The sequence below is a fragment of the Melospiza melodia genome, chromosome 6 (assembly GCF_035770615.1).
Source record: "Melospiza melodia melodia isolate bMelMel2 chromosome 6, bMelMel2.pri, whole genome shotgun sequence".
NCBI classification, from domain to species: domain Eukaryota; kingdom Metazoa; phylum Chordata; class Aves; order Passeriformes; family Passerellidae; genus Melospiza; species Melospiza melodia.
The window spans coordinates 47,194,496-47,218,182 of record NC_086199.1 but is presented as its reverse complement, the minus strand read 5'-3'; the positions used below and the strand labels follow the sequence as shown (position 1 = coordinate 47,218,182).

Genomic DNA, 23,687 nt, shown 5'->3' with positions numbered 1-23,687 from the left:
CACGGTGTCAGTCACACGGCACATATCAATCACATGGCACGTGTCAGTCATAGGGCACATGCCAATCACATAGCACATGTCAATCATACAGCACATATCAATCACATAGCACGTGTCAGTCATAGAGCACCTATCAATCACATGGCACGTGTCAGTCATACAGAACATATCAATCACATGGCACATCATCAATTCACATGGCACATCATCAATTCGCATGTCACAGGTCACATATCCATTCCTGATCAGCATAACACAGCACTGTGTGAATGCCACAGATCACAGATTTGTGTGATTTACTGCAGATTGGTGTGAATTGTCACGGATTTGTATGAATTTTCACTGATGTGTGTGAATTTCACATTTCCCACTTCACAGATTTGTGTGAATTATCACAGATTTGTTTCAATTTCACATTTCACAGACCACAGATTTCTCTGAATTCCACATTTCACACATCACAGTTTTGCTTGAATTACCACAGATTTCTGTGAATTTCATGTTTCACAGATCACAGATTTGTTTGAATTATCACAGATTTGTTCGAATTATCACAGATCTGTGTGAATTTCACATTTCACAGATCACAGATTTCTCTGAACTGTCACAGATTTCTGTGAACTATCACAGATTTGTCTGAATTTCACATCATGTATCACAGATTTGTTTGAATTATCACAGATTTGTGTGAATTTCACATTTCACAGATCACAGATTTGTGTAAATTATCACAGATTTTTGTGAATTAGCGCAGGTTTGTTTGAATTTCACATATCAAGTATCACAGATTTGTGTGAATTTCACAGATTTGTCTGAATTCCGCGTTTCACACATCACAGTTTTGTGTGAATTACTACAGATTTCTGTGAATTTCACAGATCACAGATTTATGTGAATTATCACAGATTTTTGTGAATTAGCACAGGTTTGTTTGAATTTCACATTTTGCATATCACAGATTTGTGTGGTTTATCACAGATTTGTGTGAATTATCACAGATTTCTGTGAATTTCACGTTTCACAGATCACAGATTTGTGTGAACTATCACAGATCTGTTTGAATTATCACAGATTTGTTTGAATTGTCACAGATCTGTTTGAATTATCACAGATTTTTGTGAATTATCACAGATTTTTTTGAATTATCACAGATTTGTCAGAATTCCACATTTCAGAAATCACAGATTTGTGTGATTTGTCACAAATTTGTGTGAATTTCCCAGTTTTTTCTGAATTATCGCAGATTTCTGTGAATTTCATATTTCACATATCAGCAATTTGTGTGAATTTTAACAGATCTGTGTGAATTATTGCACTTTTTGTGAATTATCACAGATTTGTGTGAATTTCACATTTCACAGATCACAGATTTGTGTGAATTATGGCACATTTTTGTGAATTATGGCACATTTTTGTGAATTATCACAAATGTTTGTAATTAATTCCACAGGTGTCGCTATTTTGTCAATTAACACCCCCGGGTTTGATTGACAGCTATCTTAGCCAATCAGATCTCTCCTAAGGCTGCTGGTATTTCATTGGTCCAGATTCCGGAGTGGGTGTGGAGATCTGACCAATGAGAGCGCAGGGCGAGTCGCTCACGTGCCCTATAAAAGGCCGGGCGGGGGGCGGGGCGCGCTCTGTCCCTCAGGGCCCCGCCCGGTATGCTTCGTGCTCAGCCCGCTCCCCTCACGAGGCTCCCATACGCATGCGGCCCCCGTGGGGTACGAGGGTACCGTGAGGAGCGGCTGCCGATGGCAGAGCCGTGTGATGGTGATGTGCACCGCGGCCGTGCCCTCCGGACCCCCGTATCCATGTGCCCCCTTCGCTTCCTGAGGCGCTTTCTTGCTCGTCCTTCTCCTGACGGCGGCTCGCAGCCCTCACACAGAATGTTCCAGAAAGATTATCTCCTGTGCAAGGCAGCAGCGTCCTGTTTGCAAGGCTTGCCTCCGCTGGGGTTCCTACTGGTATTATCTGGCGTTCAGGTGAGAAACAAAGGGATTTGGAGCCAGGGAGATTTGTGTCATATTTGTTGTTTTAATTCATAAAGATTGCTTCAGAAGGGATGTTTTATTCCCTTTTCCCTTATTTCACTACCAAATTCCAAGATTTTATTGTTTCTCCTACACCTGTGCTGTTTACCAGCACTGCTGATGTATAATGTGATCTCCCATAGCCCTACTACTGTTTACTGAAATATTTTTAATTTATTGAGCTTAGTTCTGCGCTGGCTTATCACCATGGTCTTCACTGGGTAGGCACGGCCCTGCTCCTTCCTTCTTGCTTGTTAATTAGATGTGTCATACTGTTGATCAGTTTTTGATAGATTGAGACTGCATTCTGAAAATACACGAAGAAATGTTTCTGTCAAGGTCTGGCATTTGGGTAAGGAGCAGTTCCTGGTGAGCAAGATCTAGAGCAGAGTGGTATCTGCTGGGAATGGGATGGAGTGACAGCTCAGAAACAAAACGCACAATGAAACCTCGCAATACCCGGGGGCAGCTGCTTCCACTCCTCAGACACGGCATCTCCTCAGCCTGTGGGACAGGAGAATTCGCTCTGGGTGAGTGCTCCTGGCTGGGCTGTTCGCCACATCGCTCCGGTGGGTGTTCCCAGGGCTGTGAAAGGGGGGGACACCTCAGTGTGTGCTCCCAGCTGCACGGTTCTATCCCTTCCCCTGTGTCCCACAAGGGGGCAGCTGCAGGGCAGAGAGCTCGCTGTGCTGCCAGCTGCTGCCCACTTTGCCCTTCCAGAGACAGCTGGCACTTCCCAGAATCTCTGCTGCTCAGTGACCCCAGATGTGTTAGAATGTCTCTTTTCCCAGCCCAGCAGTCAAAGGAGTCAGAGCTCTTCTATTCTTACTCCAAGCTTGTTTATTGTTTCTTATCTATAAAATTATTTCTCTGGCCTGCTGAGGTCCATTCAACAGGTCAGACAGAGGCACATTGCCTGTCCTTGGGGTGGTGTTATCTTTTTATACTAAAAACTAAATGTACAATATTTACAATAAGTTCCCAATACCTATCACCTGTGTTAGACAGTGAGCTTCTACTCTAAGCCAGTCCAAAAGTGCCACCATCACAGCAGAAGGTGGAGGCCAAGAAGAAGAAGGAGATGCTGGACATGCCCAGATTCCTCCATCTTGCCTCCTGAACCCCCATCCTAAAAACCCCCAAAAATTCTATTTTTTTACCCTGTGATAAATTCACTATCATTCTGCTTAAACTCTTTTGACTTGTAATTCTTCATATAAAGGTTGGTAATTGTTTTATATGGGTCAAGGTCAAAGGCACAGGGGTCTTGGGCTCCATGCCAGGATCTGGAGCCCTCCAGGGCAGCCAGAGGAATTTCCTGGGTTCCCACAGGCACTCTGTCCTCTCCTGGGGCAAGGTTCTGCCTGAAGTCCTACAAAGGAAAGGAGGTGGTGTTCTTCGGAGTTCAGATGAAATCCTTTGGGTTTTGGCCTAGAGTTTCTGTGTGAGGAGGTGAGTCCCAGCTGGATCTCTGCTCTGCTCAGGCAGCTCCAGCCATGCATCTGGAGCAAGGGAGGGAAGGTACTTCCACTAAGTGTAAGTACCATCGATTTCCATATGGTCATAGGTATTAGAGAGGAAAAAGACCTATTAAATCATCCAGTCAGTATAATCAAGCAAAACTACTCCCTGCTGGACACTTACTGCTGGTTTGTCAACTCTAGTTCAGGAAACTGAGTTGTAGTGTTCAATCTAATGGATCCTGAATTTCCATTTAATATCAGTTTTCTTTGGTTTCCGCTTTTATATTAATGCATTGATGGGCTTTATATTGATTGGCTTTTCTTAGTGTTATGAGAACAAAATGCCACTTATCTTTTAAGTCATTTAACTCAAACTAGCAAGCTATCAAGGCTAGCTCCTCCCAGGGGAAAATCCTAATGGCCAGAGCAGAGAGCTACATCCATTCAGAAGTGTTGGTAAGAGAGAGAGTTCTTCAGAGGTTTTAATTTGTTTCAAAAGAACAGGAGAGAGTTACACAGCTGAATATACCAACCTAGTCTTCAAAATCACATGGAGCAGAGCATTATGAGCCTTTTGAAGTCCCTTCAATGCTGAAGCTGGGTCAGCTGGCTCTCTTTGTCCCACGGAGCAGGGGAACTGCAGCTGCTGTTCCTGGAGAAGCTCCTGGGCTGTGGCAGTGCTGCTCCATAGCTGGTTCAGTGCCTCTCCTGGAGCATCTGCTCATCACTCCTGCAGGAAGTGTCCCTTGGTGCTTGCCCTGCCATTTCCTTGGCTTCCTGGGCCCTGGATGATCACTGGGATAAACACTTTAAAACTGGCTTTCCACAAAGCAGAGCCTTTACTGAGATGCCAGCTGAACTTTTCCTGGGGCTGTGAAGTTCCCTGATAAGATCCCACATAAGTGCTGGGGAATTACGTGTGGCAGGCTCATTCCTCACCCGTGAAATGAAATCAGTGGCTGTTTCACAATGCATAAAATAACAGGGGAGATGTGCCAGTGGGTGGCAGGGAGTGCTGCTGAGTCACTGGATATTAAGCAATGCAGAACAAAGCAGCCAAGGATTACAGGCTCTTTGGGGATGCCATATCAAGGAGCCATTTGGAAGCGAGCAGCAGCCCTTGCCTGACACACGCAGGCACAGGCATCTGTCACCACAGCCGCACTCTGGCCCAAGGCAGGCACGGGAGAACCTCCTCCATTATCTCACCAGGGTCGTGTTACTCACCTGGGGCAGGCAACAGGAAAGGACTAGAAAACTTGGTCTTAAAGCAGAACTAGAAGTGCAGCTGCTTATTACAACAAATCCTGATTTTTTAATATTTTTTAGCTGGACTTTTTTAAATAAAGCTGTATGTCTTTTATTTAGCAAAATTAATATAGTCTGGTGCCCACCAATGTGGAAATTTTTATTTGTATTTTCTAAACCTGTTAATGGATACTTAGTTGCTGTATTTAAAGAAAATCATGAGCACCTATTCAGCTGCATATTTTTTTTTTATATTCACTTCCAGAAATGCTAACATATTCCAGCATGAGCAGAGTGTGGCCTCAGATGTCCTCATCAGAAAACATTAAAGGCTAAAGGTGTGCAGTAATTGAGTTGTGCTAAGGGAACTTCCTGTGAAGTTGCACAAATCCACTAGAGAAAGAATGAAAAGAAATGAATGAAGAGAAAAAGTGCTATTGACCAAATTTGGAGTGGGCTTCTTAGAGATACGTTTACTACTAAGTTGCTGGGCTTAAGCAAGAATATCTAGTTAAAATAAGAGGTGTGAGGGAGATGGGTAACGCTGGAGCACTTCCAGAATAGGCCATGTCCTCATGATTACTTTATTCACCTCGAAAGAGGTAGCCTAGGATATTAATTTGGAACTAGAAGTAACTGGTAAGTACAGGTAGTTTTATGGTTTCTGTGTCTGATCATACACTTGCCTCTTTCTTTAAGTGGAACTTTTTAATTTTCCATTCTCATGTCAATGTACATTTGTGCAAAGACTGCAAATTACTGGTTTTGCTTGTTACAATGAAAACATGAACCTGTGGTTGTAGTAGTTGGTTTTGATCTGGACTGAAACAAAAGCAAGCATTTAAAGGGGTAGGGGGAAATGTAAAAACCAACAGGTGATAGAAAAATGTTAGAAAATACAGTAGCCTTGTGACTAGTGAGCTGAGCTCAGACATGATATCTTTGGGTTTGACTCCCTGCTTTCTATCACATTTCCTCAAGAGCTTTCTAGCCACAAAATTCCTAGATATTCTGCAGTCTTTCTCTCATTGTAGTTTGTCCTTAAAAATTTTAATCCTGGGTTTCATCTTGATGCTAGTGAAAGTAAGTACCGAGCTTTTTTTTTTTAATTTAAATATATATCAATTTTTCCAACCAAGTCTGCTCCTTTGTATTCACTTCTAAACACACCAGGCTCTGGCTGCAGTGCCAGGTTTGGGATCTGGTTTTCCTGACTAAAATGGCACAGAGTTTGTCATGTCAACACTTAATGTGTCAGCATCCATTTATGGATTTAATTTTTCTTGAGAAAAACACAGCATGCTCTAGACTCAGCAGTTCACTCTCTTCCAGTGCATCAGCACAGACTTGGGACTTACACAGTACCTATTTCTTTAAGTACATTTTTTTTGTTTGAAGATAAAAACCACACTGAAATACTTCTGTCCACCTTTGCAACTGAAGACACTGCTGCAGAAATCAGGCAGTGCTGTAAAAATGCAGCAGAGTGCTTGGATGTTACCTCAGAAAGGAAAAGGCAAGTGGGTATGCCTGGCTTTTTCTTCTTCTGTACAACCTGTAGCCCTGCTTTACTTCCCTCCATTGTTCTGCACTGGCCTTCCACTTCTTCAGCTGGTATTCGAACCCTGTCTCCTGCTAACTATTACATTATCAATATTCTTCTTCACAGATCACAACCTAGAAACCCAAACTTTGTTCTGGCTTGGGTTTTTTTTGTTTGTTTTGCTGTTTTTTTTTTTTTCCCCGCAGATATAAATCAGTGCGAATTGCTGGAGTGATGGGGTTTAAGCTGGAGAGTGCTATCAAATAGACAGTGACAGCACTAGTTAAAATTTGCTTTTCAGGTTTTCTTGTGCTTGTAGTGTCCTTGTCCAGGTCACTGGGTCTACAGGAAATTTAAAGCAGCCACTTTAGCCTCTGAATCTTGAGTCCTTACAGAAGTCAGAAGAATGGCACTTTAAATGTTCAAACATGTACCCTCATATATGTCCTTCAGAAAGGTTTAGGACTGATGAAGCATTGCTGAACACTCATTTTTCTCCATAGGCTAATCTGTCTAAAGTCTGGGCGGGTTATTTAAAATTTCAAACACTTATAACAGAATGGTGGCTCCTGCACCACTGATAGAAACATCTGGATTTTGTTCCAGAAGCATTTCACAATTCCGGCTGCTAAAACACTTCTCGCCGGAAACGAGTCTGTGAAGGTTTAATTCTGTTCACCGGCAGAATTCCATTTGTGTGACCTTCCCACTGAAACGCACGTGCAGAGCCCTCAGACTGAGAGGAACTGACATGGAAATAAATCACAGAGAAAAGCGAGTACATCACTGCCACTCTGGCGGACACTTTGAGACCTGTTGAGAAGAATTCTCTTTCAAAGCAAAACGCACAAAATGCGGATGAAATCAAAGCCAAATGGGGAGAGTTCTACCCTCAGAATAAATTAGGAGCATATAAATACATGTTCTGAAGTAGTCCCCTACTATTTTCCAGAAGAAACTCACAAAGTATGTCATGCTTGTACTTGCAGTGATTTAAGGCAGATGGTAAATTCAATGCATTAGCCCCACAAAGAGATGAAACGGGTGCCAAACAGGAAATATAAAGCACGTCTCACATTTCACACAGGCACAACCGTATTTATGTGTGTATATATCTGTAAATAGAAAAATGGCTATTACGTGTAATATATATACTGTTTGCTATATATGATATATTTTTTATTATTTATATATATCTATATAAATATATTTATAATTTATTTATTTAAATATATCTAAGTAATTTATATAAATATATTAATTTATAAAATTTATATAATATATATAAATTATATAATAGAATATTATGTATAATATATAATGTACATTTATTTTTATTTAATATATAATTATAAAAATTATAATACATTTATATATTATATATTAAATCTATAACATATATATTTATATATGTTATATATTAAAATATGCTTATATATTACATATATAGATATATTAATAATATTTAAAATAAATAATAAATGTATATATTTTTATATGTTATATATTTATATATTATATATTTTTATATATTATTTATATATATTTAAATATAATATGTTATTTGTAATATTTGTTATATAATACAATATTGTATAGCAGGCCTATAGAGTCCACTGTTTGAAGAAGTTGCAGAACTCTTCTGTCGCCTTTGTCGACACTGTTTTTTCTGCACAGTGTCAAAAACCGTGCTGGAGTCCAGGTGGACAACAGTTCTCTCTCTGTGAGTCTGTATACGTACGTGTATTTAACATTATTTACGTATTTGGAATATGTACAGATCCCATCTCCAGGGGCACTCCAGCCGCACAGAAGGATCTGCCCCCGCAGTGTGGTGTTGTGTGAATAGTCCTCAGTCACGCTAAAGCATGGGGAACAAAACGGAGAGAACATTTTCCACGAAAATTCCCATCAGGATTTGGGCATCGCACGGTCCAGAGGAATAATGGCCAGGTACGCTGGAGCTGCCGGCCCGCACGGCCCCGCAGCGGCGATCGCGGCCGGGCCCCGGCAGCTCCCCCGCCCCTCACGGCGCTCGGCCCTCGGTCGGGCCGCCTCGCCCTTCCTGCGTTGCCGCGTCACTTCCGCCGGGGCGGGCAGGAGGAGATGGCGGCGCTGGGCGAGCCGGTGCGGCTGGAGCGAGGTGAGCGCGGCCGCGGCCCGCACGGGCGCCCCTCCGCTTTCCGCTCGGCCGGGCGGAGGCGGCCGTGCAGCTCCCGGCCCGGCCCGGGGCCGCGGGCTGGCCGCAGCAGTGGCCGTGCCGCGCTCCCGGCCTGCCGCAGGAGCCCCGCCGCTGCTTTCCGCCGGGCGCAGCCGCGGCTCGTTCGGACAGCTGATGGGATTTGAGCGGGGTGCCGCCGCTCCTGGCTCTTGGGAGCGTTTCGGTGGGGCCGACCTGTTGGGCTTGGATTTGTGCAGCCCCCGGAGGTTTTTCTCCGTTTCGGTTTGCGGCCGAATTTCCATAGGGGCACTCGCCTGGGGCCTTCTGTAGCTGTGTCTGCTCTGCCTGGGCTGCTGTGAACGCTTCAGCCTGCTCTTACTCAGCCTGCTGTCTCTCGGTTTCTGCTGCTCTCGTGGTAAAACTTCATCTGAACACAGCAGAAGTCTTAGAGTTCTGAGTTCAGTCGGTTGGCTGTGTTAGGAATAATCATTTACTTCTTTTATAGAGGACGGCTGACACATGCAGGGATCCTGCTACATTTGTTCATGATTGTGTTCTGTTACCCTCTCATACTTGTTTTCATCCCATTTTTTCTGGCATGTAGTCTTAATTTGTGTTATTAATACATGTGCTGTATAACTGAAGAGCAAAACAGATCAAGTGTAGAACCTAGTTGGATACTTTTGTGTAGTATGTTTGTGAGATTTGTCCCCATCTTTTAGGAAACAATTATAAATTTCCTTCAATGTGATGATCTGGTACCGTGTAATGTCCACAGATGCTTTTATAACAATATAGACGATTGGTTTGTTGCTGTGGATTTAGGATAGTAGGGACTGGAAAATGAGGTGTACATGGGAAATGATTATTGATAATTAGAAATCATGTTTTTGAAATGGAAAACAGGTGAAGTAGAGGTGATTGATTGCTCTGACTTTTCCCGTTACCATTCCCACTAGCAGCACCACTTCTGCTCTTGCTGCTAGATGTATTTCTGTAGGTGTGTAACACACTGTACATACCCACTTCCTTTTTTTGCTGCTGTTGTGTTACCTGCTGTGGAGCTCAGTTTTTCTGGTTTTGCCAGCCCTGCTTCCCATTCCCCCCAGGTACCCCTTGTACTGTGTGAGTTTGCCTGTAAACAGTGAGTTATGTAAGGTCTCTGCTTCACACAGCTCATCTACTCTCCCTACTCAGAGCTTGTTAATTAGGGCAGCTGCTGCAGCACTGGATTAGTTGTGCTTGGGAGGTCTGCAGATTTAAGGCTCATCCTTCAGCTCATTACCCTGCCACTGTGCTCTGTGCCTGAAAACAAACAAATCTGCAGAGTTGCTTCGGGATCGGTGAAGCAGAGGAGCTGTTTGCTCTTCGGGCATATTGGTCTTTTTAAGGAAAGGAGAAAAAAGGGAGCCTTTTATAAAAGCAAGAGCTTTATTTACAGAAATAGGTAACTGTTAATTGTGTGGGGTTGGCTGCACTTAACCTGATGATGAGTCATAATTGGCTTGAAAGTGAAAGTCACTCATGTTGTTGGCATACAGCAGAAGAAAGGAGAGAATAGTGTAGAAATGAGCTGATTTTAAATCAGTACTTTATGCTTACCACGAGGGCCACTGGAAATTCTTGTACACCACCTCCCCAAGTCACCAGAGGGCAGGAATGAAACCACAGTTAACATTTCAGTCCTTCTTACAGTTTAGTGGTGATGTGCTAACTCTGCACACAGCTCGGGAATCTAGAATGCTTGCACATAAGCAGTGCAGGTGAATAATCAGGAGTATCTGTGAGGATGCTGTGTTTTTTCTCTTTCTGTGTTTTGGTCACACATGCCATCTTGCTGGCTTTTCCCCCACAACATTCTTTTAGTTTAAATGTTTTCTTTTTTTCGGGACTTCAGTCTAGTGATCCCAAAAATGATTTGTGAAGAGCAGGCAGTGTGGTGTAACAAGGAAGAAGAGGTGAAAAGCAAATTTTCCATTATGTATGGGCGTTTTTTTACAGTTAGTTTTATGGTTTGGGGTTTTTTAGTTATCCACCTCTGGAGCTACATCTGTGTAGATCCTTGTTGAAATCCATCACTGGACCACTTGGGTACTGTTCACTTTGGTCTCTGGTGCTGAGCAGTTGGTTGGGCTCTGGTGTCTGTATTGGGAGGAGCACAGCTTTCAGCTGATCATATTCCAGCTAGTTATTCAGGAGGAAGCAGATTACCTCATCACAGTAGTCAGCAAGCTTCTCTTGAAAAATGAAGGAAAAAACTTTTTCCTAAGGCAGTGTTGCTGGGACAGATTGGATATTCAGCTTCTGACTGGTGGTGCCCAGTGCACTTCAGTGGAAGAAAGCTGTTGCACTCCCACACTGGTATAGTGGCATCCTGTCAGTAACACACAGCAGAGCAGCTGCTGGGAGCAGTGTCCTGCTAATGGGATGTGCTCTCTACCTGCCTGAGCAAGAACTGTGGTGGCATAGACGGTTTATTGAGAACTGAGGATCTGACTCGCATGCTGTGTGAGACTGCTCTGAGTTTTTACTTTATACCAATAGTTTGGTCCTTGATCTGAAAACACTTTTTTATTTGTGTCCTTACTTTAGTTTCATCTAAAATGAATCCAGTTCATTCTATTCTGATCACTTTTTGAAAAGCTGATTCTGTGTTTTAGTCTGTAGTTAATGAAAGACAGAGCTGGCTCCCAAAGAAACCAATTTTACCTTAGGGTAAAAAGTGCTGTGTCGCTAATGTTTAGTCTGTTAAGAGCTACAGGTAGGAAGCATATCTAATTTAATGACAAAACATGAAGGTGGAAAAAAGATAAATTATGACTTGGAATTTTGGTGTCTTCATTTCTCCAGCTACTCCTTGTACCAGTACATTGTTGTCACCATTTAAAGTTTCTTGCAGAATACCAGTCAAACTGATAGCAAGTTTGTACACTTTACATCTTGATGTGGTTCACAGACCATGGGCTCAGGAATGGCTACAGGGGGCTGTAGCCCTTATATGCATGTAATAATAATTTGTCTGCAAACATCTGCAGGTACTGAAATGATAGTGGTGCTATAGTGGTGCTTTAGTTGATAGATGAATGACATTTGTCATTGACCCATGGAGTGTTGTCAGGGTGGAAGTGCTGATGTCTCCATTTGATCACAGCTCTTCAGGTTGATCAATGGGCTGCTTGATGAATCAGTTAGTGCTATGTTAATCAGTACTGCTGGTGCTGAGCACAGGGGTTACTAAGAATGTTGGTGATTTTGTATCATCTAGAATGTCTTTAATTTCACCAACTGTTTTGGGTTCTGAATGAATTACAAAATATATATTGGGAAATAAGCTTTAATTTTTTTTTTTTGCGGTTATACAGATAGTAACTGTGAAAAATGTGTTCTCTGTAGAACATGGGATTATTAGTAGCTCATTTAGGTTTTGATACTGCATTGCTCTAGATAGCTGATGCTTATAAAGCTTGGAAATGCTTGCCAGAAAGCACCAGGTTCTCATGGTACATGGAAATATATGGAATGTTAACTATCATCAGAAATAATTTGAGTCTTGTGGCTGTGATGCTTGAGTGTTTTCCCATGAAGGATTTGTTTCCAGTGCATGGATGACCAGGCTGTGTGCTTCCGGTTTGCCTTGTTCACTCTACTGCACAACCTGGGTGTGTCTGGTAACTCATGCCATGGGCAGAGCACTGCTGTGGGCCGTGTCCTGATTTCAGAGCATGCACCCTGCTACCTTCTCATCCTGTTACAGAACTGCTCTCTTTTTACACTCCTGTTTCAGAGGTTCATGGCTTTTGTGCCTCCTCTGTGCTGCCGTGGTAGCACTGAGTAGGTGTGCATTCACATGAAAAATGAGTACCTAGAGGTTAATTACAGAAAAAAGGAAGTAATGCCTTTGGGACTAGCAGTGTTCCAGACTTCATCCTGTTCTAAAATGATCTGTGCATAATTTTATATAGTAGATTAATCACTGCTCTTTTGTCTTTGTGATAATGAAAATAATCCTTTCAATCTGCTTTTCTAAGAGACTGTTCTAGTTCTGTTCAAGGACTTCTGTGTTTCAGAATAATCACTCATGTAACAGTTTGGAAGTACAAGTGAGGGATGTGAATGTGTTCTGCTCTTCTGGTGCTGCCAAGAGAATGTCACATTGCATTTGGTGCCTGTCTTGAGTCATTCTGGAGTCAAATCCCTCATGGAGTTCATTACACAGAGCAGCATTTATGAGAAAATGGACAGTGCCAACTCTTAGGAACAAATTTCAAGGAACTGAAAGATGTTTGGGGTTCAGGATTCTAGACTATGGAGATGTTGTCTCTCAGCTGAGAATATAAAAAGGAGTTGTGCTGGTTTTATAAACACTGAGGAGGGGAAAGAAATAGGCCAGATAGTTTTCAGCCCTCTTCTTTGGGCAGTATTGAGTATACCTTATTGAACTAATTTTTGAATATAAAAGGAATATTAGCATATTTGATAATATTAAAATATTATAATATTTCATAATGAGCATATTTGGTAATATTAAGCTAGTGTTAACAAACTACCATCCATAGAGTATTATGAAGAGTACACTTCCAGTACTTTAATACACATACCAATGTTTCAGTCCTTTGAGGACAAACTGGATTGTCTTTGCAATTTGCATGTCAGTGTTGTCCAGATCTGTCCAGGTTGTTTTTGTGGCTGATTTATAACAGGCTGGAGGTAGTGTTTTATTGTAGCCTTTTGTAAGGACATGGTTTAATGGATAACAAAACTTAAAGCACAGTTTTAAAGTGTATGCAAGTGCACGCACAGACTGCTCCCTTAACTTAATTTAAAAAAAACAAAGATACCTTGAAATTCCTCAGGCATTCCTCATTACTAGTGCTTTATTTTTTTCATAGACATCTGCAGAGCAATTGAATTGCTGGAAAAGTTACAGAGAAGTGGAGAAGTGCCACCACAAAAGCTACAGGCATTGCAAAGGGTTCTGCAGAGTGAATTCTGTAATGCTGTAAGAGAGGTAAGTTAACTTGATGGAGCAGTTACCTTCAGTCAAAGACCAGTATGATTTGCATTTTGCTTTTTGTGTTCACTGCAGTAAGCTGATTTGGAACTTGATAAAGCAGCATTTAATTTACAGAGCTTAACAGAACAAGCCTTATTTTTAAGTAATTTCAAAATAAAATAATTTGGGACACCATAGGTGTATAAAATAATGGCTTAGTAGCAAATTACTTCTTAAAGGTTATTTACTCTTAAAGGAGAGTCTGTCCTTACTGGCAGCTAGCAGGATGTTTTCCAGTTGGTATGTAAGAATAGACAAAGTACCAATTGCCTATGTAAGACAAAGTACCAAATGTTATTTTTAAGCCAAATCCACACCATCTTTAGGTGGAGTCTTGTGCCACCTCATCTTCATCCCAAGTATTGTTTTGGAGACTTTTAGGTGATTGTATGTGCCTTGCTATTGCTGTTCCTTATGTTAATACTGATAATAACAGCTGAAATGATTTTTAAAAAACCTGTTTGTAGACACAGGTGTCATCTTGATGTTTTGATGCCATTGAGGACACTACTTGTTGCTTAGCAAGTACAAATGGTTGGCAGGCAGATGAGACGTGGGTTAGCCTGCAGTGGAAGCACCTCCTTGGCATTAGTATCCTTATTGTCTTTGTGTTTTCAGTCCTTGTTTTTCCCTAAGATGCTCAGTTAGTTGATAAAGTTGAAGGAAAATTTGGGAGCTTTTGGGGAGGGATGGGTTGTCAACAAAGTCGTGAAGAACTTGTGACAGTGTTCACAGGGGTCTGAGGTTGAGGGAAGAGATGAGGATCTGACTCCATGTTTCAGAAGGCTTGATTTATTATTTTATGATATATATTTCATTAAAACTATACCAAAAGAATAGAAGAAAGGATTTCATCAGAAGGCTGGCTAAGAGTAGAATAAGAAGGAATGAATAACAAAGGCTCTGTCTCAGACTCTGTCCCAACCAGCTGGGCTGTGATTGGCCATTAATTAGAAACAATCACATGAGAGCAATCACAGATGCACCTGTTGCATTCCACAGCAGCAGATAATCAATGTTTACATTTTGTTCCTGAGGCCTCTCAGCTTCTCAGGAGGAAAAATCCTAAGGAAAGGATTTTTCATAAAAGATATCTGACACTGCCCTGAAGTGGTTTTGTGTGTATCCATGTTGAACAAGTCCAGCTTGAATCCAGCAAGAGAAAATACCTGGAGTGATGTGTGGCAGCCCAGCCATGAGCATTCCCTGAGTCCTGATGGGGTCTGGGTCCTGTGCAAGGAGGGGAGCCTTAGGCTGAGACTGAGCATCAAAAATACTGAGAGAGTTGTTTCTTCAGAGAGTGTTGGATGGCCTGTTCTTGTTGTGAGTCAGGGAGCAACATTAGGGATGTGTGCCTTTAATGTACACACTTCTGAGTTGCACCTGATATTTTGTTACATTACCTAAGCAGGAAAATATCTGTTTTACTCATACTGAAACTCTTTTGTCTCTAAAGGTGTATGAACATGTGTATGAAACTGTGGATATCAGCAGTAGCCCCGAAGTCAGAGCTAATGCAACAGCAAAGGTAAAAGCCAAACCATAACTTGCAAGAAATACAACTTGCAAAAAATACAGTAGTTCATTACTTCAGAAGCAGAAGATTATTTAAAATTCAGAAGGCTATTATCTAGATGTCTGATAAAATGGATGAGCTGAACAGGTTATTAAAGGGTATAACAAGACTTGTGGTTTTTACATTTCTTTCATTTCAGTTTTATTCTTGGAGTTCTGAATTTTTCATGCTAGTGTTGGTAGGTAGGGAATTAATTGTCTCATTTGTCTTAACATGTAAGTACTTTGAGATGAAATACATTTTTAGCCTGCTTACTGTGCCTAGCTAAAGGAACTGTATTCTGTTTCCTGTAAATGAGACAATCTCCTTTCTCCAGGCCACAGTAGCTGCATTTGCTGCTAGTGAAGGTCATTCCCATCCCAGAGTGGTTGAACTACCCAAAACAGAAGAAGGCCTTGGCTTCAACATTATGGGAGGCAAAGAACAAAACTCTCCAATTTATATCTCTCGCATTATCCCTGGAGGCATAGCTGACAGACATGGAGGCCTGAAACGTGGAGACCAGCTGCTCTCTGTCAACGGAGTGGTAGGAGCTGCTTTCCTCTCTTTGTGTAGCAGTGGCTGCTTGTTTCCACTTGAGGGGGCACAGAGAACACATGGCTCAAGCTCCTTGTTCTCCTGATCTTGGCAAAACGCTTTCTTTTTGTCCTCCCAAAACAAATTTGCTTAGGTTTCTGTAGAGTTGTGTGCATTGTGAATTTTGGGATTATGCTTTGGTTATCTGTCTCAAAAAGGAACTGTACTATCTATATCAGTATTTCAGATTCTGAGGGGTTGTATAAATGTAGTCAGAGAGTTTTGTAAAATACAAACTGCCTTCCTTTTTAATTGGAGTTTCATGATGCAGATTTCTACTAATGCAGTTTTCTGCACCTTCTAAGGTAGGTAGTAAATTATGCTATGTTCCTTTTGGCTAACCAGATTCTTATTTTTTCATGCTACTGCATGATGGAAGCTGTAATGAGATGGGACTACTAGGTGGTGTTACCTTGTATGGTATTTTTTATCCTTCCACTTACCTTTACTGACCTTCAGAAGGAAGCTTTTTACTGTATTTTGAGAATTGTGTGTCTAAAGTGCTGTTGTGAATTATTTTTTTTTTTAGTAAGCTCTTCTGAAGAATCAACAATATAAAAAGTGAAACAAGGGGAGGCTGGAAAGGAAGGGTTTTGACTTGAGACATCTTTCAGTCACATGCATGTGAATATCTCCCAAACACTTGCTTTTATTTACAGAGAGGCTCTACGCAGGCTTAAAATTAATATTCTTATTACATCTGTAAACCAAGTTTTATTTTAAGACTGAGGGTCAAACTAGATTCTGGGGGGTTTTGACTCTTGAAAGGAATAGTGGCTGGGTACAGATCTGGGTGTCTGTACTCTAGGAGCTCCTGGCTGGCACAAATCTCTGACATACCTGGCTCCTGACTGTTACCTGGGACTCCAGCTTCCTCCTCAAGAGGCATCAGAGAAATCAGCTGTACTGATGAAGCTGTGCTTGCTTTTGCCTTCTGTTACTGGGGGACATCTTGGCACTGGAGCCAGACTGTCCTCAGATGGGGCCTTCCTCACCCACAGACTCTGTTAAGGACAGCAAAACCACCACCCCACCCAAAACTGAGCCTGATCATCAGGCAGCTGGGACAGCTAACAGTGGATCTCTGCATGCATGCACATGTATAAATATATATATATATATATAGCCCTTGTAAGAATACAGCAAGTGCATAAATGCTGTTAAGAATGCTGCTGTATTCAGAAAATCCTTGTCATCTGATATTTACAGGTGGAATCATCATAATGCATGACAGGCATTTTCTTGTGATTGTAATTTATACTTCAGTAATAATAATAGAAAATGCCACTGCCAGGACTGCAGGGAATATGACTGAAAAACTAGTTCATTTTTTTCAGGTGGGAGATCTTTAGTGTACTCCAGAATTTAGGTGTTTTCGTAGAATTAAACAGAGCTCTACAAACCTTTTATTACCAGTTTTAAACAGAGCAACCTACAAGCATCCACTTGAATAACAAAAATGAAAACATTCAGATGTATGTGGTCTGGTAGAAAAGAAATATCTTGGGTTTTTTTAACTGTTGTTTTTCTTTCTGTAAGTAACTTTATAGAACAGGGAAACCCTCCAATCAATAGGTACATCACCTGCCTTCTAATAGCAGCAGTGGGAGATGGGCTTGGAGTGGTCCTGGCATTGTGTTTCATAAGTTTGGGAGGAAGAAATGTTGCTGATAAAATGTATGCTGTGCAGGAATTACTGGATGCCATTTTTGAGAAGTGCTGCTTAAAAATTGTAATGAGATGAATCTAGATAATAGATAATCTGATCTAATTCTAAGAAATTCTGAGAGTTGGTATAGGAAAGCATTGGTTGGTATAGGTCTTCTGAGTTGGGTTAGGCTATTGATGAGTTGAGAGGAAGTGAACTGGAATGGTGTGGGTTTGCTGAGAGCCACGTGGAGCAACACGCTGCATGTTAGTTGCTCCATTTCAAGCAACCAGCATGCACTGTTCTGCCTTGTTGTGATGCCAGGTAGCACAAGAAGGCAGTTACCTTGCAGCTGGCTGTGCCAATTTATTAAGCAAATTGAGGGTGACTGGTAAATTTAAAATGCGTGCAAAAGAAGAAAAATAATATTAAATTTGATGTAAGTATTCTCCTGAAGCTTCTGGGTTGTGAGTGTAATTTCATAATCGACTAAGGTTATCACTGCAGAATTTTCAAAATTGTTCAGCATAAATTAAAGATTTTGCACTATTCTTTTGCTAACACTAATTAGCATTTTTATCATCCCCTCACTTGGTTTGTTCAAATGTAACTCCTGAAATTGTTTTACATTGTCCTTACGCAGTCTTGAAAATAGAGTACATATAAATAAATATATCAATATAATGGCTTATACTTATATAGAATTGTACAAAGAATGTAAGAATCAGTTTTCAGTGTGTGTCTTTACTAACACCAGCTGGTTTGTGCTTCACAGAGCGTGGAAGGGGAGCACCATGAGAAGGCAGTGGAACTGCTGAAGGCAGCTCAAGGCAAGGTGAAGTTGGTTGTGCGATACACACCAAAAGTCCTGGAAGAAATGGAGTCGAGGTTTGAAAAGATGAGATCAGCAAAACGAAGGCAGCAAAATTAACACTGTGTGCAATAACTTAAAGAGAAAATATATATTCCTTTTGCATTTTGTAGTTTCTTTGTGACTCAGTTGATCCAATGCCTGTCCTAAAACCCTGTCCTTTTCATAGCATCGTGAAACAGTTGAGGTTGGAGGGACTGGATCTAGTCTGTGCCCCATTGCCCAGCTGAGAGGGGGGCCAGCTGGAGCAGGTTGCCCAGGAGTGTGACAAGCTGAGTTATTCAATATCTCTAAGGATGGAGACTCCAGAAGATGTCTGGGCAGTCTGTTCTAGTGTTTTGCTCTCCCTTACACTATGAAGATCCATTTCTGTGTTTAAGTAGAGCTTCTGTTGTTTCCACTTGTGCTCCATTCCTCTTGTCCATCCCTAGATTTACTGGAAGAGTTAGGCTCATCCTTCACTCCTCCTCTCAGGCATTGACACAGGCTGGTGAGATCACCTGAGCCCTCTCTTCTCCAGGTGAGAGAGACAATCCTAGCTCTCCCAAGTTCTCCTTGTCTGTAAGATACTCCAGTCACTTCACCACCTTTGTGGCCCTTAACTGGATTCACTCTTGTGTGCCCATTTCTGTGCTAGGTGGGGAGCCCAAAGCTGGACCCAGTGCTCGAGCTGTGTCTCAGGAGTGAGCAGAGTGAAGAGTGCCCTCCCCCAGCCTGCTGGCATGCTCCTTCAGTGCAGAGCAGGGCACTGTGGGGTTTCTTTGCTGCAGGGGCCTGGGGTGGCTCATGGCTCGCTGCTGTTCTCTACAAGGCTGTCTGCAGCTGCTCAGTCCCCAGTCTGTGCTGCTGGACAGGGCTGTTCCCCTCGTGTAGGACTTTGCACTTTTCTTTGCTGACCTTTGTGACTCTTGTTTGCCCGTTTCTCCAGCCTGCTGAGTCCCTCTGAAGGGTTTGCTGAGGGTGATGAGTGCCAGCCCCTGGGCTGATGTTAAAAGCCTGCAGAGTGTGAGCCCCAGCAGGGCCCTGGCTGCACTGCTGCTGGCTGGCACCCGGCCGGACACTTGGCCCCTGAGCACAGCAACCCTCAGCAGCTCAGCCAGTCTCAGAATGTCTGCAGTCTCCTTGTGCCCCGTGGGTTAGGGTTATGTGTAGGTTTAGAATGGCCTGAAATGCCCTGGGGAAGCATATATGGTGATATTTCTCTTGGCTTTTTAGTAAGTCTTGTGTCAGACTTTTAAGTGACAAAGTGAATTTACAGATTTTTCAAAGGCATTTAATAAGACATAGTTGTACAATCAGCATTCTTTTTTCCTGCTTTCTTTTGACATTGCTTAACTTAGAATCGGCTGGGGGTTTTGCTAACTGACTTTTTTTAAAAAAAGATTCTTATGTAGCAGTATTTTGGCACTTTTCTTAGGGATATGTTGTATGTCAACTACAAAATGTAATCACAATCTACTGTGTAGCTGATAACAATACCAGATTTTGTAATGGTTTTGGTAAGTACCTTGTTTTTACACTTCTGCTAAATTATAATTCACTACTCTGGAAATTGTATTACCTCTCCTGTAAATAATTTACGGTTGGTGTTCTTATATAATGATGTAATGGCCAACATTTACAAATTTACAACAATCATTCCTGTACTTTACATTATTTTGTACTAATTTTAAAGCAGTTATGGGGAAAAACATGATTGCTGTTTGCAGTTCTGGATTGACTCTCTAGATGTATTTTTATATTGAGAAACAGAAGATATGTAAATGCAGTGCAAAAGAAGTCCAGATATTCCCCTGACTTTCTGCTCTGTAAAAGAATTACTCATCTTCATTGTCATACCATTCTTGTCTTTCTATTCTCTTTTATTGTAGTCTTATTTCCATATTGAATGTATTGCTTCTGGAATTAGTACCTAAATTACTGATTGTTATTGAATCTTATATGCCAGGTTACTGTGACATGTGAGCCTGTCTGGGGTTTGAGTACTGACTGCTTCTGACTTGGGGGCTTCTTGTTTGTCCTGCACAAGTACTGCATCACAACTACTGAACAAGGACATCTCCATCTGTGGACAGCTCCTGTCTTAGCTCATGGATTCTTGATGGGGCCATGGGTTTTGTGTACCATTTGGACAATTTCTTACAGAGATCCACTTTTTGGCACCTACCAGGTTTGATGCTGTACTTGTGTAGTTCAGGTTCTGGCTTTGGGTTTTTAAGCTACACCTTTTGAAGAGTTAACTTCATTGTCTACTGGGTATCAGTTCACTTGTATGGCAGCTATGAGTACATCCTAATTGACTGTTAGTAATTTGATTTTTAGAGGCTTTAACTGAGAAGTGCAGTTCTTGCTGTGTGGCTAATCCCTAGTCTTATTTCACATGAAGCAATATGTGAAAGAAAGGAAAAGGTTAGTAATCTTAAAATGACAGCTTGAAGCTTGTGCTTTGTCAGTTGATGTATTTGAACAGAAAATGTGGTTGCTATGGGCAAGTGAGAAATGTGATTGCTTTCTGCATGTCTGTAAGCATGGTAAGCCTGCAAAGAGACCTTTGGGAGATACTGGTAATTTGAAAATGCAGTATAAATATTTATCAGTTAGATGACATTGAGCACTGAATTGCATGGTTGGTTTTATGTCATAGGCCTCTTTCAAAAGGCCTCATGTTGCTGATACAACCATGTTGTTGAATTGTATATTTTTATGGAACAACTAATGTTTAAATATTGAGACCAAAATCACTTGTTAGACCAATTGTGGATGTGTTTTAATTTAATTGTTAATTAGTAGAGATATGTTTTAGAGCCATATATAAATATATATATTACAGAAAGGTATGGATACAAGATAGGAATGTTCATGTTACAAACCATGTCCCTTGTATTACTGAACAGGGTGTGTTTTGTTACTCTGATGAAATATTTACTTCACTGCAGCTAGAGCTGCTAAATGCAGTAGCATTTTCATTGTGAATTGTAGCATTTGGTTCTGGTTTGGCAACCACTACAAAATGTGGAGAGGTGTACCTGGGCATATAAATAGTACGTATAGAGTTTGATAAAATGTTTTTAAATTGCAGTAACAAAAAAAATAACAGCCAGCTAATTAATAAGCATCTTTGATGCTACAAGAACCCTTTATTAATAAGGAAAGGGTTGATTAAAATACTCCAAGAAACTTGATCTCTGTTACTACTGAGCAGTGCCTGTACTGTGATAATCTGCAGTCCCTACACACTTCTCACACATGGGTATACCAACATATTAACAAGAGCTGTCATTTCTGTAAGTGACTTCTGCATCTGTTGCTGCTGTGAAGGATCTTTGTGTTTATCAACAGAAAAATAAAAATTCAGTCTCACACCATCGTGTTTGTATGTTTTTGTTCTGATTTTCCATTTCAAGTCCAGGTTGCAGACTGCTTCAATTGGCTGTTTATAGTCTCTAGGGCATAACATAAACACCTGGGGGTGTGTGGGCATCCAAAGAGAAAGTTTAAATCTCTGCTTCGTTGGCCTCCTGGTGGCTTTTGAATTGTACCTTTTCTAACCAGTGTTTGGTGATTTGCTGGGGAAAGAGTTCTATAAAGCATCTGTAATAGAACCTTTTGCATTTTTGAGAAGTCAGCTACATAAACTCAAAGATGCATGTTATTGAGTCAGATATTACCTTTTAGTTGTTGAATCAAGTATCTCATTCTGAGGCAGATATTTTAATTGTTTGAATCAAGTATCTTTAAAACTATATTGAATTTCTGTAAGTCCTTCAAAGGACTGTAATTTCTGTAAAACTTAATTTCTGTAAGTCCTTCAAAGTTTGTAAGGTTGTTAGTAAAATATTTCAAGAGTTAGGAACTGAGATTAACAGAGAAAATGCTTCAGTTTTGATTGTAAAATAAGTTGGGGTTTTGTTGGTTTTTTTTTTTTCAAATTTAAGTAGGCTGGACTGAAAGTACATGGAGAAATGTAAACATTTGATGTAGATGATAGGAAATAACACATTTTCAGTTTTATTTAAAAACCAAATAGTTACAGTGCCCTGACTTATGACAGTGAAGTAATTCAAAAAGCAAAGCTGGAATTCAATTGGTACAAGGAAAAGATGGTAGGTAAACACTGGAATTCCAGGGAAATGGTGGATAAGGTGCAGTTGGAGTTTCTGTGATTGTCTTCTAAAATCCTGGTGATAAGCTGGTTTCAGAGGTAAATCTGGGCTGCAGCATTCACTTTTACAGAGGAATTGTCCAAAGTCTGGAGAGTCTTACAGGCACAGAGTTTGTGGTGTTTGGGAGTGGAGCTGTGGCTGATCCCCAATTGTCTCCAGCTGTGCAGGACAGGTGAATGCTGTTGAAGGTGAGGAGCCATGGAGTGCCCAGGGGTGCTGAGCAATCACACAGGGAGCAGAGGGCACACAGGGGCAGGGCATCAACAGGAGGGCATAAAAGGCTGGGCTGAGGGACAGGAAGGGCAGAGCTTGCAGCCTCCTGAAGAGGTGAGGTGTTGCTCTGCGTGGACTGACCCTTGCTGCCCTCTGAAGAGGTGAGGTCTTACTCTGCAGAGTAAGTCTTACTCAGGTGTTACTCTTGCAGCCTCCTGAATTGGTGTGGTGTTACTGTGTGTGGGTTGGAACTTGGTGACATGTTGTGTGTGATGGTGTCCTGTGTGATGTGTGCTGTACTCAGCAGTGGGCCTTAGGATAAAATAGATTGCTAGTTCTAATCATTTGAAAAACCTATAAAGCTGCCCTTTAACATTAGATTAGAAATAATTTGAGGCTTTGATGCATTACTGTTTCCTATTGCTTTAGAGACGCGTCAGGTATCAAGTGATAAAATAATGAAAGTAAAACAAGTTCTGTACTCCTCACCTCTGTTGGCTTTGTGTGGTTCGTTGGGGTTTTTGGGGGCAGGGGTGAGTAAATTGGGCATTTTATTTGTAGCCAAAGGTTTAAAATAAGTCTGCACAGATGCATGCTGACAATTTCTTTCCCACTCCTCAAAAAAATCCCATCCCCAGCGCAGCTGTGCAGGTGCCTCTGCCCCTCCGGTAAGAGAAGTGCCACCAGGGCAGTGGTGGCAGGTGTCCCTGTCCCTGCCTGCGGCAGGGGGTGGGACTGGGTGAGATTAAAACCTCTTCTTTTATTACAAAAACTTTGTAGCTAGAATACAGACTGACATGAATATTGGACTGAACCCTGAATTTAATTTCCAGTAGTTTTGTCCTAAGTTGCTTTTTAATTCCTGTATAGCTACCTAATTTCAGCTGATGGGTTAGAGTGACAAGACAAAATTAATTTGTTATGATGCTATTACTGTGTCCCTCTTTTTTCAAGGGGAACACACGAGAAACTCCAGAGTGAACTCTAGACAGCAGAAGGCTTGGCACATCTAGGTTTACAAAACTCCAACAACAAAAAAAGAACAAAATAATAAAAATAACAACCCTCCACACAAATTTTTGAGCTGTCCTCTCTTTTGGCTTTGCTCTATCCAATTGACAGAAGGTTGGAATAAGCTG

General features: G+C 41.4%; 1 protein-coding gene across 1 annotated transcript; it reads left to right on the top strand.

The window, feature by feature from the left end:
- The first annotated feature begins 8,368 nt into the window (after positions 1-8,368).
- Positions 8,369-21,534, top strand: LIN7C (lin-7 homolog C, crumbs cell polarity complex component). Its single transcript, XM_063160535.1, has 5 exons — positions 8,369-8,430; positions 13,338-13,456; positions 14,958-15,029; positions 15,394-15,603; positions 18,077-21,534. Exons 1-5 carry the CDS (start codon positions 8,394-8,396, stop codon positions 18,230-18,232), a joined length of 594 nt encoding a protein of 197 aa, XP_063016605.1. The 5' UTR covers positions 8,369-8,393; the 3' UTR covers positions 18,233-21,534.
- The last annotated feature ends 2,153 nt before the right edge of the window (positions 21,535-23,687 follow it).